This window comes from Hipposideros armiger, unplaced genomic scaffold (assembly GCF_001890085.2).
Source record: "Hipposideros armiger isolate ML-2016 unplaced genomic scaffold, ASM189008v1 scaffold_1404, whole genome shotgun sequence".
Lineage (NCBI taxonomy): Eukaryota > Metazoa > Chordata > Mammalia > Chiroptera > Hipposideridae > Hipposideros > Hipposideros armiger.
This window is the reverse complement of record NW_017732754.1, coordinates 190117-204525: the sequence shown is the minus strand read 5'-3', so window position 1 is coordinate 204525 and position 14409 is coordinate 190117. Positions and strand designations below refer to the sequence as shown.

Here is a 14409-nt window from a genome sequence, read left to right as displayed (position 1 = left end):
AGATTGGAAGAAGGAGACACATCATCTAGTCTGAGCATGATAGAGTTTCATGAAAGAAGCTATATTTGAAATGCTCTTAGAAGAATTAAGTGGAAATGAAAGAGGCATTCCAAGCAAAAAGGAAATATGGACAACAACAAGTTAGCCTGTTCCATTTTGCTAAAATTTATGGTGTGGACAAGGAGACAAGACTAGGACAATAGGTTGGAGCCATTTAATGAAGCTCCTGGAATGCTGGGCTGGAGAAATGGTACTTTTCATTTCAGTAGGGAGTAGGTGCGAAAGGTTTTGAACAGGGGTGATATGATCAAAACTTTGCTTTAGAAACCTTTCGGCATAGCAGGCTCTTGCTGCCAAGTAAGTTCAAGCAATTATATTCTCCATCATGATGAGAATTTTTAGGGAAAATTTGCTTTGCCCTAAAATTGTAGGTATAGTGAGTTGAATACTGTTTGGTTTCTAGATACAGTCATAGATCCCAAATATAGTTCCCATTTAAACTCAGTTATATTGGGTCTGTCTTTTAAAACTATTTTATTTTTTTGTAACTATTTTAATACCAGAACAAATTTTGGGGGCATTAATTTTACCCAGCTAGAAAACTATAATTAAATCATGAGTTTGGTTAGAGTAAATATTCCTAAAAGCTAAATCCATTTAGAAAGATCCCAGTGGGTTAGTTTTTTCTGTCATTTTACCCTTGGCATTTGTCCTTTCCCAATTCTAAAGATGCTACGTCTTTCCACGGCTTTGGTTCCTCTCTAAAGAACTCTGTGTTCCCATCCCTCAGGAGGGGATGAAAACTTCAGTAGTTCTGCCTATTTCTACCTGGCAAAGCTTCCCTTGCATTTTCTGATCACATTTAATCAGGAAATAAGCTCTGCAGGTATCCAGAGATGTAATGTTGGAGTGCAGCATATTGTACTGTGGAAGGTTTTATTCAGTGTGGAAGGTTTTGTTCGACGTGCTAAATATAGAATATTGCATTGACTGGGATGTGCATGCAGCAACACGCTTCCTGCTTTCAGAACTGAAACTGAGTCTAAGCTTGTGACAACCCTTGCTTGGGTAAAGGCTACACAGGCATATGCTACTGTTTTTCAGCAATTTTGATAGTTTACATTTCTTCCCCTTGGCTCCTTTTATTTGGTAGGTTTGGAAGAGGTACTTGGCCTAGGTTAGAACCAATGAAGGGTCCTTTTGTCCATCAAGAGCTATTAAACTCTACCAGGCATGGTATCCTATCCCTGATAATACTGAATCCCAAAATATTACTTACTTGTTTTTATATACACAGCATATGTTTAAGGAAAGGGTTTATGCTTTATAATTTTCTTGTAGATGAACTGTTCACTTGCAGATTCTCCAGTTTGACTAGAAAGGAAAATACAAATCAAAAATCAGTAACGCTGATCCCTCATCCTTCCAGAAGAGCCATATTTAAACTAACTCAGTACCTTATAAACACACAAGAAATAAGTAATACCTAAAAGGGTCAAATCATATTGAATTCTAAAGAAAATGTGCCCCCGGTAAAAGAGTGGTTCGCAATTATTTTTGTATTTGTATCTATACTCCAAGGGATTAGATTTAAGAGATATACAGCCTCAGAAGAATATGTTGTGGTTTAATGCTGTGGTGCTTACTGAACGAAGCTGGTTATAAGCATAGCGTTTCCAAAGGGGAGATTAGGCCAGATTGCTGAGTAGTCAAGATGGTCAGGGATCTTCATACAATAAACATCTTTATTACTTTTTTCAAGTCCAGTAGCCTTAAAAAAAGCAAAAGCTGATTAATTCTTCATTCACTTCCTTTTACAGAATACTGCTTCATTCTCAGCAAGGTTCAGAGTGTGCTAGTTAAAGGGGCAGATGAGATGGTTCAGAAATAATTTGCTTCTTTGTGACCTGTGTGTAATTCCCTAACTTGCCACCTGCTGTCTAGCAGGAGCTCAGGTGTAGAAATTGCACCCTCCAGCATAGAGCTCAGTGCAGACTGGGTCTGGCTGTCCTCATTTCTGCGATCTTAACTCCAAGGCGGACACTGAGACAAACAAATGCAAAACTAAAATACAAACTTTTTCTTAGTTTCTCCCATTCTGTCACCTAATCACTGCTGCACACCTTTGCTCTTAATTCTCTATTCCATATTAAAATTTTTCTTCTGCCTGTATATATTTTTTAACATTTTATATTTCAGTGGATACCTTTTGTTCTGAGACACCTCCCTGTAGGAAGGTGATTCTAGAGTAATCCTTCTTAGATAAATCATGATTCCCTAAGGGAAGTATCTTATACCATTTTAAATAAGAATAGGGCAGGGTTTGAGGAGAGAGTTTCAAACCTCTTGGACTGTTCTTGTGATTTTTCTCAGAGCTTCACAGAATTGATACTGTAATCTCTGCGGCCTCCATAGCATAGAGCTTGGTAATAATCTCTTCAGGTTGTTATTGGTGATTTTCAAACACCCGGAATACATGATCGAGTATGTAGAATACAGGAAGTCATGTGTAGCGCATGAGACAGGTTGCATGGAATTACCCCTGTCTGGCATAGGAAAATTGGTTCTATTTCTTGAGCTTAATAGAAGGATGTCTTTAATTTTGCTGAAGTATATATTTCAATAACCTTACCAGCTTTTTTTCATTTCACATTTAAGGTTCATTATACCCCCAAAATTTCTTAAGATGCTTCCTTTACCATTCTGACTGCCCCGTTCTTTCTTCTTCATCTTAACCCCACTACATTAAGGTAAAATTTTATCTTGGAAACGTGATAAGACAGTGTCATCTAAGTGTGTTCATCGCTAACCTTTGGTACTATCCAGTCTCTATTTTTGTTAATTATAGTTGAAGACTATATAATGAGCCTAGAAGACTGACATGGAGGCCAAAATGTTCTGTATAGATGGCAGGCAACTTTTAATGTATTTTAGGAACCATAAAGTGAAATAGAATTCTTTGTGAATAATCTAAATTAATTTTTCAAACTAACTATATAAAGAATGGAATTTGGTGATTTGTTTGCTACAACAGGAGAAAGATGCTTGCCTACCCTTGCTTCAGAGCAGTAGCTTTTCTCCAAAGAGAATTTGAAATCATTTTCAAGCCATAGATGGGGTGGAATCTGAGGGGTTTTCAGACTTATTGTCCCGCCCCCTTGTTAGTGTCATTCTCCTCACTGTCTGTCCATTGATGCCTGCCAATGACTGCTGGGAGAGACTTGTTTCCTCTGCCCTAGGCACTGGTGGTGATTTTGGCTTTTTATACCAGGCTTCTATGTTTTCCCTGAAGCATTTTTTTGTTAGCTTTGCCTTTGATTTATGCTATGCTGGATTGCTGCTTCCTTGTTTTCTACACTCACCTCCTGGATGGTAAACTAAGCGTTTCCACGCAGGTAATACAATCACAACTGAAGATATTAAAGCTTCCCCCAAGGAATTCCCACTGCTTGAAGTTCCTGATTCTGCCTTTGGGGATTTACACACTCCGTGTGGACCTTTGCCTTTCAAGTAATGCAGAGAGAGTGATTTTGCTGAATGACTCTTCTATCCGTGGATGCTCCTGATAGCCCCTTAGATAGACACGTGTGCATGAATGATCTGTAAGAGGGAAGGATTTACATGCCTATTTCCTCTACTGGTTGGCTTAGCATCACTAGCTCCTGTGCTGATTATTCCTAATCATAACCTATTTGTACACTGCACCGCCTAGAATACTTTTCAGCGGCAAGTACACCAGCAGAATGCTGTAGCTGTCGACATGCCTTGGTTTCATCCAGCTCCTAGGCACTCCGTTGTTTTCCAAAACTGGCAGATGACTCTTTTCTACTCCATCAACTTTTAGATACCAATCCAAGGCATTAAATTCCAGAAAAGAATAGCCATAGAGTTTAGCATTATGATGGAAAGCAATTCCCAAACAAACCCAACAACCCCATGTTCACGTCTCACTTGGTTGGTTGCTTTCAGTGGCTATAGAGGGTATTGAGAGGCAGCAGAAAGGTGCACTGTGTTCTTCCTCTTCCAGTGGAAGCATTTTTGAAGCAGGCGGGAATGTTAACAGTATTTTTCTCTCTTTAAAAGATAAGTAGCACGTTGCCTTGAGGATAGAGATGGAGTGTGACTTTTAGGCCTTTGAAACATGTCTTAGTATTTTTATTTAGACAAAAATCTTAATTCTTTCAAAGAGTTATTTATTTAGCTAGAATGACTATAAATAAGTACACAGCCCTGTGAGTCAGACAGTAGAATCAAACCACGCTTCTGATATGTATTTTAGTAAAAATGGAAATAATTGTTGATCAGCTGTCCAGGGTTTTGTTAAGCTTAAAAGCACATGAGTGTTTTGTGTACATTTCTTGCCATTTTCAATTTTGTCTGCTTTTAAAAACAAAAGCAAAACAGAACATTCATGAGAGAAGTAATTGCACTGAACACGTATCATAGAACTCAGAACAACACCAAATGGCTTATAACTGTCTGGATATTTTTTAAGCATTTAAACTTTTTGAGAACTGACAGTTCTGTATAGTTGTTTGGGAGCTTAACTATTGTTCTTAAATATCACAAAAAGTAAAAAAGTCCTAGAGAGAATTGTAGAGACTATCTCTATAGATATTAGTTATAGATATAATATTAGAAGAACAGATTTATTATCAAATCTCTAGCAGTGAGAATAAATGAGATTAAGTTCTCTGAGGATATTGATCCTGTCAATAAATTATATAAAATAGTTAGGATTATGTTATAAACCACAGTCTTATTTTGGAAAAGGAAACATCTCAACCTCTGTTGGCAGAAATAATAGGACGGGCGTATATTTGGGGAATTTTTCATTCTCCCGAATGTGACTAGCAGTATAAAACCAAACTCCTCTTTTGTAAGAGTATATAGAGCAAGCAAGTGAATACAGCTGCCTTCTTACAGAATATGCTCACTGCCTGAGGAGCATCAGAAAACGTGGCCAGGATCCTTTATAATGTGACTTCATATTTTGTTAATAAAGAAGATGAGTAAGTTCTAGCTGGTGTATAAGGCTTTTTTATTTTTATTTATTTATTATTATTTTTTTTTAAATAAGAAAAGCCTTTTTGGTGACTTACAGATGAGCTTTAAACAACTCCTCTTGTCAAAAGACGGGGGAGAGTGAACATGGAGCCTCAGAACACTACTTCTTCACTCTTCCTTTTCTTTTTTATAGAATACAACATTTTTAGCTGTGAGCATTTCTAAGATTTATATCATCCTTACTGGTTTCATGCAGAGCAGCAATATCACATCCCAACCCCTGCTGCTGTTTATACCAGCAGCAATTAAAATTTGATTTACCAATCCCTCATTGCTGCCTCTCCAACGCCTCATTTTTCATTTTTGTAGGGCCCTAGGACTGTTACAGCCGAGCAGCATGATGTTAACATTTCCTCGGCCATCTGGTGCAGGAGAAGAGGCACCTAAACAGATTCTTCAGAACAAAAATCACATACGAGCAAGATCAGAGTAGTGTGAGATCTAAAAAACATGTAAAGAAGGAATGAAGACAGCCTGAATGACAGCAGAGTGAAAGCAGAACCCAAAAAGGGTTTGAATTGAAAGCCCTCCTTTTGCTGAGAAAATATCTGCCTTTTGCTTTCTAGAAGAAAATTCATAGTGGTCATAGCTCAACTTTTTCTCATTCTAGACTAGAGGCTGTTATCTAGAGGAATCAGGAAAACACTGTAGCCTTATTTTTTTCCCCCCATCTTTTCATATTCTTGACCTGTGAAGTTGCTTTTGAAGAGATACTTTGTTCATTCTTTTAGCTAAGAAGGCATATTCCAGTCACTGCTCCTTTTCTCTGAGTTGCAAGTCTCGTGGAGGTTTATGTTGAGAGTAGTGGGCTCCCTATTTAAGGAAAACGCATGTTACCTGGATTCCTAATGCTAGGAATTTTCTGTATTGACTACTGCCTATTTAGATAGATCTTTAGTCTGAAATGATTTGTAAGGATGATTGTTCCTTTGTCCAACAATCTTAACATTCTGAATTTGGTCTGCCTAGTGGCCACTGAAATTTTACTAATATAGAAGCTAAAAGGTGATTCCAGCTTCTGACGTTTTATTTTTTCACTCTTTTGGTGATTTTTTTTTTTTTCCCCCTGAGTCTGGGTGAGGATGGTGTGCTGTAGACTGTCGCGTGTTGGCTTATTAGGCTGAAATGAATGTAGCCAAGCTAACGTTTTCTCAGTGCTTTGCAGCAGTTGTTAATTTAAAATCTAAAACAAATACAAAACCCTCGGGGACACTAATGTACTTGATTTTGTTATTGCTTGCTGTTGCTTCACCTTTCCTTCCATATCTTGCTCTCATGCTTCCTAATGCCTGAGCAGACCACATCGTCAGAGCGGCGAGGAGAGTGGGACATCCAGCCCAGCCGGCAGACCAATACCTCATACCTGACGTCTCACTTGGCTGCAGACCGCCATGGGGGATCAGTGCAGGTACTTACTTACTGCCTTTATTGCCTTTTCCTGGCCTTCCCAACCTGGCCGGTAGAAAGTTGGCTTGCTTCTGAAACTCAGGTTTTTTAAAAATGGAAACTTAATAGCAGTGCTGAAGTGCTTCTATAGGTAACTGAATATCTGTGTGCTGATTTGCTGCCTCTACTTGAACTTAAAAGAATCGCTTGTTGAGAGGATTGCTGGTTTTTATCACTAAGAAATGTCCCTGATTTCTGATACTGATTTCTGCTTAAACCTTGATCCACTCACGATAAACCATAAAAAAAAAAATCAAGGTAGAAGTTTGTTAGTGTCAAGTCTGTGATTTGTAAAGATCTGAAATGTTAAAAAAAAAAAAAGTATTTTTTTTGGATAGAGGACTGCACGTGTAGCTCATTCCATGACGATACGTGCCTTAGCACATAAGGTGAGAATATTGGTCCGAGCCAGCTATTTCTGAGTGGGGACCTAAGAAGTTGGGCTACTTCTTTTTCCTCCTGGAATAAGTATGGTCTTGGAAAACTTTTTTTACTTAATTTGGACTGTTTTGAATCTCTGTTCTCTCTAGTACTTAAGTACGTGTGTCTCTTAACTTTTCTTATATGTCACTGTCTTAATTCTTAACCTAAATATGTTTCTCATACTGGTAAATGACGCCACAAGTTGGGGCACACGAGTGAACCCAGAACCATCAAATACAAATTCTTACCAAGGGGTAGACAAACCTCTTGCATGTAGAAATTCATCTTGATAGGCGTGGTTGTCTAGGATATGCTTTTACATGGAATGATTCACTAAAGATCCTGTTATTCACAGGAAGTTAGGAGACAGCTTTGGCCCCTTAAAAACCTCATAGGCACATCTAGGTAAAAATGGTGGATTGAACACACAGATGACTCACCTCCTCCTGAAACAACACTAAAAGAATGATAAAGGGCTTTTTTTTTAAGGCATAAATCCATATAAGGATGGAGAAAACAGGAGAAGAGGCAACAGCAACAAAATGTTAGAAGCTGGAAAGCAGATGGGCAATTATTAAATGACTTAGGAGGCTCAAGAAAACTGAATCCTTAGCCAACAGAGGGGAAAGTAGAGAGCGTGTTTACACAGGGGAATCCCCAAAAGGCTCAGAAATTGGCCTTCTCTGAGGGGGCGTGTCTGTGGAGGGGCGTGTACTAAAATAAAGAAGATTAATTAAAAATCTGTTTAAGAAGCCAGAGATCCCTAGATGCTCTCCCCACTTCCCAACAAAAGATTTATTCTTTGGAAAAGGCAAAATAGAGGATCTTCTCTGGATTAGGGGGTACAAGGCACATTGAGGGCAGAGTACTAGCCTGAAAATGGAGATTGAATGAGTGTGTGTATACTGACTGCCTGCTTTCCCCATTTAGTGCTTCAGAATGCTGATGGCCGGGTGTGTACCTTCTAGGTGGGAGAGTGAGTTGACCCTGGGGAATCTGACCAGCCGGAAAGAAAGCATCTGAGCATTCTGACAACAGGGTCTTCCTGATGAAATGGCCCAGCCAGGTCATTCTACAGTGAAATCCATGGTTTAAAAGTCCCAGTCCTGTAGGCAAAGTGTCAATTAACTTTGCAATCTCACGCTTTGAAATATGAGCAGGCAGTCAAGGATTATCAGATGTCTGAGGAAAGACTTTAATAAGATAGATACCAAAGCAAATAACAACAGCAACAACAACCAAAAAAAAAAAAACACCCTTATTGTTAATATCCTCAGAGATGGAAGATACTGCAACTCTGAAGCAAGGACAGGATGCTATTTTAAAAAGGAACACTCTAAGAACAAACAGAAAAAGAGCTCTTAGAAAGTTAAAACATAAACAAAATTTTTAAACTCAATAGTTTGGAAGATAAATTTGTGAGGAAGTCTCCTAGAAGGTATAGCAAAGAGACAGAGAGATGAAAATAGTAGAAAACAAGATAAGATCTAAGGAGGGTCCAGGAGGTCCAATTTCTAAATAATGGGAGTTCCTGAGAAAGAACAGAAAGTGGAGGGGAGGGAATCATTAATAAAATAATTTCCCAGAACTCATAAAGACTGCTTTCCAGACCAAAAGGGTCCACTGAGTGCCCATACCAAGGTACATCATCGTGAAATTTCAGAACACTGAGCACATAGAGAAGATCCTTAAAGCTTCCAGAAAAAGAAAACAGCCATGTACACAGAAAGGATCGGGATTTAGCATAGCTTCAAATTTCTGAATGGCCAGATTCCACCCTCTGCCTGTTTTTTTTTTTTTGTTTTTTTTTTTAAAGATTTTTATTGGGGAATTGGGGGGATGGGAACAGTGCTGGGGAATTGGGGAAAGGGGAACAGACAAGTTGCTGTCGTTTTGTTCTTCAGTCTAGTTGTGGAGGATGTTGCTTCACTGGCCCAAGTTGGCACCATCATTGCGCTCTTCTCTGGCGAGGCAGATCAGTCGCCGGCTTCTGGACGGCCGCTCACTGCGGCTGCTGGCCGCTCACGGTAGCCCATGGCAATCCACTGCCACAGGGACTGCAGCCTACGCCGTCGCCGGCGACTCACGGCAGCCCAGCTCCAGGTTGAGCTGTTGTTCAGCATCTTAGCTGTAGAGGGCAGTGTCACTGGCCCTCATATGTGGGATCCGAACCGGGGCCCTCTGGCATCCCAAGCGAGTTCTTAACCATCACGCCACTCGGCCGGCCCCCCCTCTGCCTGTTTTTGTAAATAAAGTTTTATTACAACATAACCACACTCATTTATTTACATATTATCTGTGGCTGCTTTCATGCTCCAGTGGCAGAGTTGAGTAGCTTTAACACAGACTCTATAGCCCACAAAACCTAATGTATTTACTATTTGTCCTTTTATGTAAATACTTTGCATGCCCTTGCTCTCAAGGAACAACACCAGATTTACCACTAGCCACTTCCATGTGATGACATCACTGGAAACTTGTGCTTTTTTTGTGTTGTCTTTTTTAACATTCTGATTATTTTTTTATGCTACACAGGCTTACTTTGTAATTAGAAAAACAATAAAGATAAATAATAATTTTAAAAGGGAAACACTTTACAGTCAAGCTTGTCAGTTTCGTTTACTAGATTTGTGTTCCTAGAACACAAAGGTGCTCATTTGGACAGTGTTTCCTACTGTTCACTGGGAGGGCTTCTATTTAGATTAGAATTGGAGTCAAAGTTTCTGGCAGCACTTTTGACAAATGCAACATCCCTCAACTCCATATAAACTAAATTCTACCAGCTTCCTTGACATAGGGGACAGGCAGTTATGCCATTTCCCTAATATTATGTTAAGCTCTGCTGCTCCTCACTATATCTGCCTCTTTGATTTTAGCCCCAATTTGTATAAACTCATAAAGGCACTATGAGTTGTACCTTTTTTAGCACAACAGATGCCCCTATATTTCTGAGTTGTCTCACTTTTCAAAGGTAATGTGGTCAAACCATGGTTTGGCCTAACTTTGATGACCTGCAGATACCATGACCTGGTAGGAAGTGCAAAACTCCAAGATGAGAAGTGTGATCTTATAAGGCACATGGACACTCCCATTTCAACCTATTTAATGGGCAGACCTCTCCAGTTCCCACCCTTCCAGTATCTCCACAGACCTTCCACATGTGGAAGGTTCAAATTCAAAAAGAACAGTATAACTCTAAAGTTGTTTAAATTAAAACATAGGAAATATCTAGAAATATCTAGGACCATGCAAGGGCATAAGACTGAAGAATGACATTTAAGGGCTGGCTAAATGGCTCAGTTGGTTAACAGTTGGCTTAAGAGCACAAGCTCTGAGCAACAGGGTCGCCAGTTCGATTCCCACATGGACCAGTGATGCTGCACCCAAGCTGAGCTGTCGCTGAGCTGCCAACAGGTGGCCAGATGGCTCAGCTGGTGTAACAACAAGATTGCCTATTTGATGGTGGGCTACGCCACCCTGCAACTAAGACTGAACTCCGCACTTTGAGCTGAGCTGCCACCCAGATGGCTCAGTTAACAACAAAGCTGCTGGTTCAACTCCCGCATGAGATGGTGGCTATGCCCACCTGCAACTAAGATTGAACACAGCACCTTGAGCTTAGAGGCCATGAGCTGCCGACAGGAAGCCAGATGGCGACTGGCGCCCTTTGCAGCAAAGATTGAAGAACAACAACTTGGCTGGTCCCCTTCCCCAATTCCCCAATAAAATCTTTACAAAAAAACAAACACATTTAACATTTAGCTATTATTTACTTTGCTCAAATCTTTATAATTTTTAATTACGTGATAGTATTTCACCTTAGTCTCTTTCATAGGTAATCCTGTAAGATACTAATTACTTTGTTTTTGTGTGATATAGACAGAGGAATATGGGATTAATTTTAGTAGTGATTACAGCAAAATAAATGTCAGTATTTCAGTTATACAAAAAACTTATTTTTTAATGAAATTATACTAAAAAATTCAGTAGAAAAAGTATAAGTGATAGTATTTAAAATACAAATAGTTCATTACGTTCATTAGGTTCTTTATAATTTTTCAAATTGCTTTCTTAGATACCATTTTCCTAGATATCTATTGCTAGATATCACTGTATTTAACTTAGTAATTATAAGATTGCTAGGACCAAGGTTATTGGCATAGTCTTAAGAATGAGAAACCAGGGCTCACAGAGGATGTTGTGGTAGAGCTAAGACGGGAATCCAGCTCTTTGCTCACCTACACTAGTTCGTTCCACTGCACAGCTAAGCAGCAATTCAGTGGTACCTCAGATTATACCTCCATCCTGAAATGAGTACGTGGATGCCCAAAAGGCCTGGATTGATTCCCAAGTGTATTTTAGGCACCGTTAAGTTTAAGGTTAGACAACTGGTGTTAAGGTTCCCATTTGTGCCTGACTCATTTGCGACCAGATCCTCATTGATACAGACAAGATGTCTAGTCTGTAAAATGAAGATAATCTCTTCCTTCTATTGCCCAAGGACATTGTTTGTGGGCCAAGTGGCAATTGATAGCAAGGAGAAATTAGAGAGTGTGAGACACGTGAAACGCTATGAACAGGCACCAGGACCCAGAGTTACCGGGTAATTCGCAGTCTTGGTGCTTACTCCTGCTGTGTTCATTTCAGTTGAGGTCAGACATTTTATTTCACATCTTGTCTAGTTGCTCAGTTGTTTTAATGAACAATTTCTTAATGGAAACTTACCATGATTTCTCTTGTACCCTTGTGCTCACAGGATGAATTCTCAGCATTATCACTAGTATGCAGCCAGAGTGTGCCCACAAGAAGCAAATGTAGGCTGAGGAAATTAACAGGACAGCATTAGCATAAGAAGTTGTGGTTCTCCCTTCAGTAAACCCTCTCTCAGCCTTTTGTTTTTGCTATTGTTTCCGAGCATTTTATTTTGAAATTTTCAAATCTACAGAAAAGTGAGGGGGGAGAGTGCAGTGAACCTGTGTATATCCTTAACTTAGATTAACGAATTATTAAGATTTTTGCCATATTTGCTTTAACTCTGTGTGAGGGGTTGGATGGGGGTGGAGAGGTGTTTGCTAAACTCTTTGAATGTAATTTACAGTCATCGTTACATTTTATCTTAAAATATTTCAGCCTGCATCTCCTAAGAACAGAAACATTCTCTCATGTAACCAACAACACCATTGTCATATCTAGGAAAATTAATAATTCCATAATACCTAATGTCCATATCACATTTCCCTCCATTGTCCCCAAAATTAATTTTGTAGTGTTCAAGATCTAATCAAGATCCATGCATTGCATTTAGTTGTTATGCCTCTTCAGTCTCTTTCAGTCTCTTAATTCTTAATCTCTTTTAATCTATAACAGTCACCCCTATCGTAAAAGAAAAAAAAGATTTTTAAGACATGTTTTTTCTTTGAAGAGTCCAGTCTTGTCCTATAGAATGTCCCACATTTTGGATTTGTCAATTTTTTTCCATCATACTTAGATTCAGACAAAACTTTTTTTGGCAAGAATTCTACATAGATAATGTTATATAGTATTTATTAAGTCAGGAGATGAATAAGATTGGGTGGTTCCATTAATCACAGATGCTAAATCTGATCACAAGCAGAAATTTGGGTCTCCCTTGGGTAAGTCCAAATTTAATCTTTTAGGTTTCTTTAACCATACAACATCGTTTTAATTTTTCCAAAGCATGTATTATTAAGGACAACAAATATTTCTGGTTCAGAAAAATGGTGGGAATAGACAGCCAGTAAGTAGTATTCACCTTGACTGCCCTTTCCTCTATGAATAAATACCCCAAACACTCCTTATACCAAACATTTCCCCCCGCCTTCCTCTTTAGACTATGCAGGAAATTTTTGGAAATTAACTGCCGGTGAGGACCCCAGATCTAGAGGGAGTTAAGAGTAAATAGACATTTATGGAGGGAGAGTAACAGCAATATGAACATTTATTGAGCCATTGCCGTGTACATGGCACTGGGATAAGCACTTTCTGTGGATTGACTGCGCAGTAACCCAATTAGGTAAGCAGCCTTGTCTCCCCGTTTTACAGATTAGGAAGCTCAGGCACAGAAAGATTGAGGATCTTGCCCAAGGACCCACAGCAAGTAAGTGGTGGAGCTAGGGTTCAAACCCAGGGCTGACTAAGTCTCGAGCCCATTTCTGAGTTATTGTGCTATGCTGTCTCCGTGATTATGCACCAGGTATTGTCCTAGGCACTGTCTCATTCCTTTTCTTGTATAATTCTCACATCGACTGTAAGAAACAGTCTCAAATAGATGAAGTTACGTACCCAAGGTCATTATGATATCCGAACCATTTATTCTATTTTGTGGTTCTCTCCCATGTTTCAGCCAAGATCTTTTAACAGCAGAGTGGTTTATCCAGCGGGGTCCCTTGTCCCACTCCCCAGCACCCACATAAACAGGAATCATATGCTGGAAATGAAACCAGGTGGCAGAAGCAGCTGCACAAGCAAGAGAAGCCTGATCGGGTCCACATTAACCAGATGACAGGAGTGAGAGCCATCAGTTACAATTCGGGGACCATCAGTGAGACATGGGATAACACTGAACCTGAAATAAAGGTTGTTGAAATAAGACTGGTCTTCCGAGGAAAGCGTTTCCTTACGGCCTCCCCTCTCATCAGAGAGGACGTGGCAGGCTTATTTGAGTAACTTCAAACCGATGTCAAAGCCATGAAGAGATTTCTGAAGGAAAGTGTGATTGCTTATAGTTTCTGATGCCCACTATTAATTTCCTCTTTAGAATTTTTTTAACATCATCACTGAGTCTATATAATAATAATAATAATAAACTAAGAGGAGTAGAGTTAAAGAAAGTAATATGATAATATGACCTATTTCATAGGATTTTTATGAGGATTAAATTTACACACACACACACACACACACACACACACACAGAGTGTAACGGAGTGCTTGACATAGGCATTCAGTATGAAAGTTGTTATTATATGATTACATCATTTTATTTTGTGTTCTCACATGATAGGATCTGGGGACCTTCCCTAAATTAGGACAGTTGGCCCGGGAAAGCAAACGTTCCAGACACTGCCTGGCTAGCACCTACCCTAGAGACCAGCTATCCCTTAGTGACCCTCTGGTGCTGGCAGGAGGCTCCTATTGCCAGGATGCCTGTCACACTCTGTCTTTCTGTTTCAGGTGGTTAGCTCAACCAATGGAGAACTGAATGTCGATGACCCCACAGGAGCCCACTCCAATGAACCAATCACTGCTCACGCTGAGGTGGAGGTAGTGGAGGAAGCTAAGTACGTACATCTCTCAGGGGGGCTTTTGAGTCGTAGATTGAAAAATCTCTGTCTCTTCCTCTCCATGTGCTGCTCATCTCAGACTGAATTCCTCATGCTTATGTCTACAGCTTTCTTCTTTTGACCATTTTATTTTTTGCATGGTACTGTAAGGCTGCTATGCCCTTCTTTA

At 39.6% G+C, this 14409-nt stretch overlaps 1 protein-coding gene across 4 annotated transcripts in view; it reads left to right on the top strand.

Moving 5' to 3' along the window:
* Positions 1-14409, top strand: part of CSNK1G1 (casein kinase 1 gamma 1) — a 76327-nt gene that overhangs the window by 48876 nt on the left and 13042 nt on the right. The window contains exons 8-10 of one of the 4 annotated variants that reach the window (XM_019633783.1): positions 6365-6475; positions 13000-13054; positions 14131-14215. In XM_019633783.1, the coding sequence (XP_019489328.1) occupies positions 6365-6475; positions 13000-13054; positions 14131-14138 (174 nt within the window). In that variant the 3' untranslated portion in view covers positions 14139-14215. Of the gene's footprint in view, positions 1-3395; positions 4566-5376; positions 5400-6364; positions 6476-12999; positions 13055-14130; positions 14238-14409 lie in introns of those variants that run through there. The other 3 variants (XM_019633785.1, XM_019633786.1, XM_019633784.1) reach the window with 3 other exon arrangements.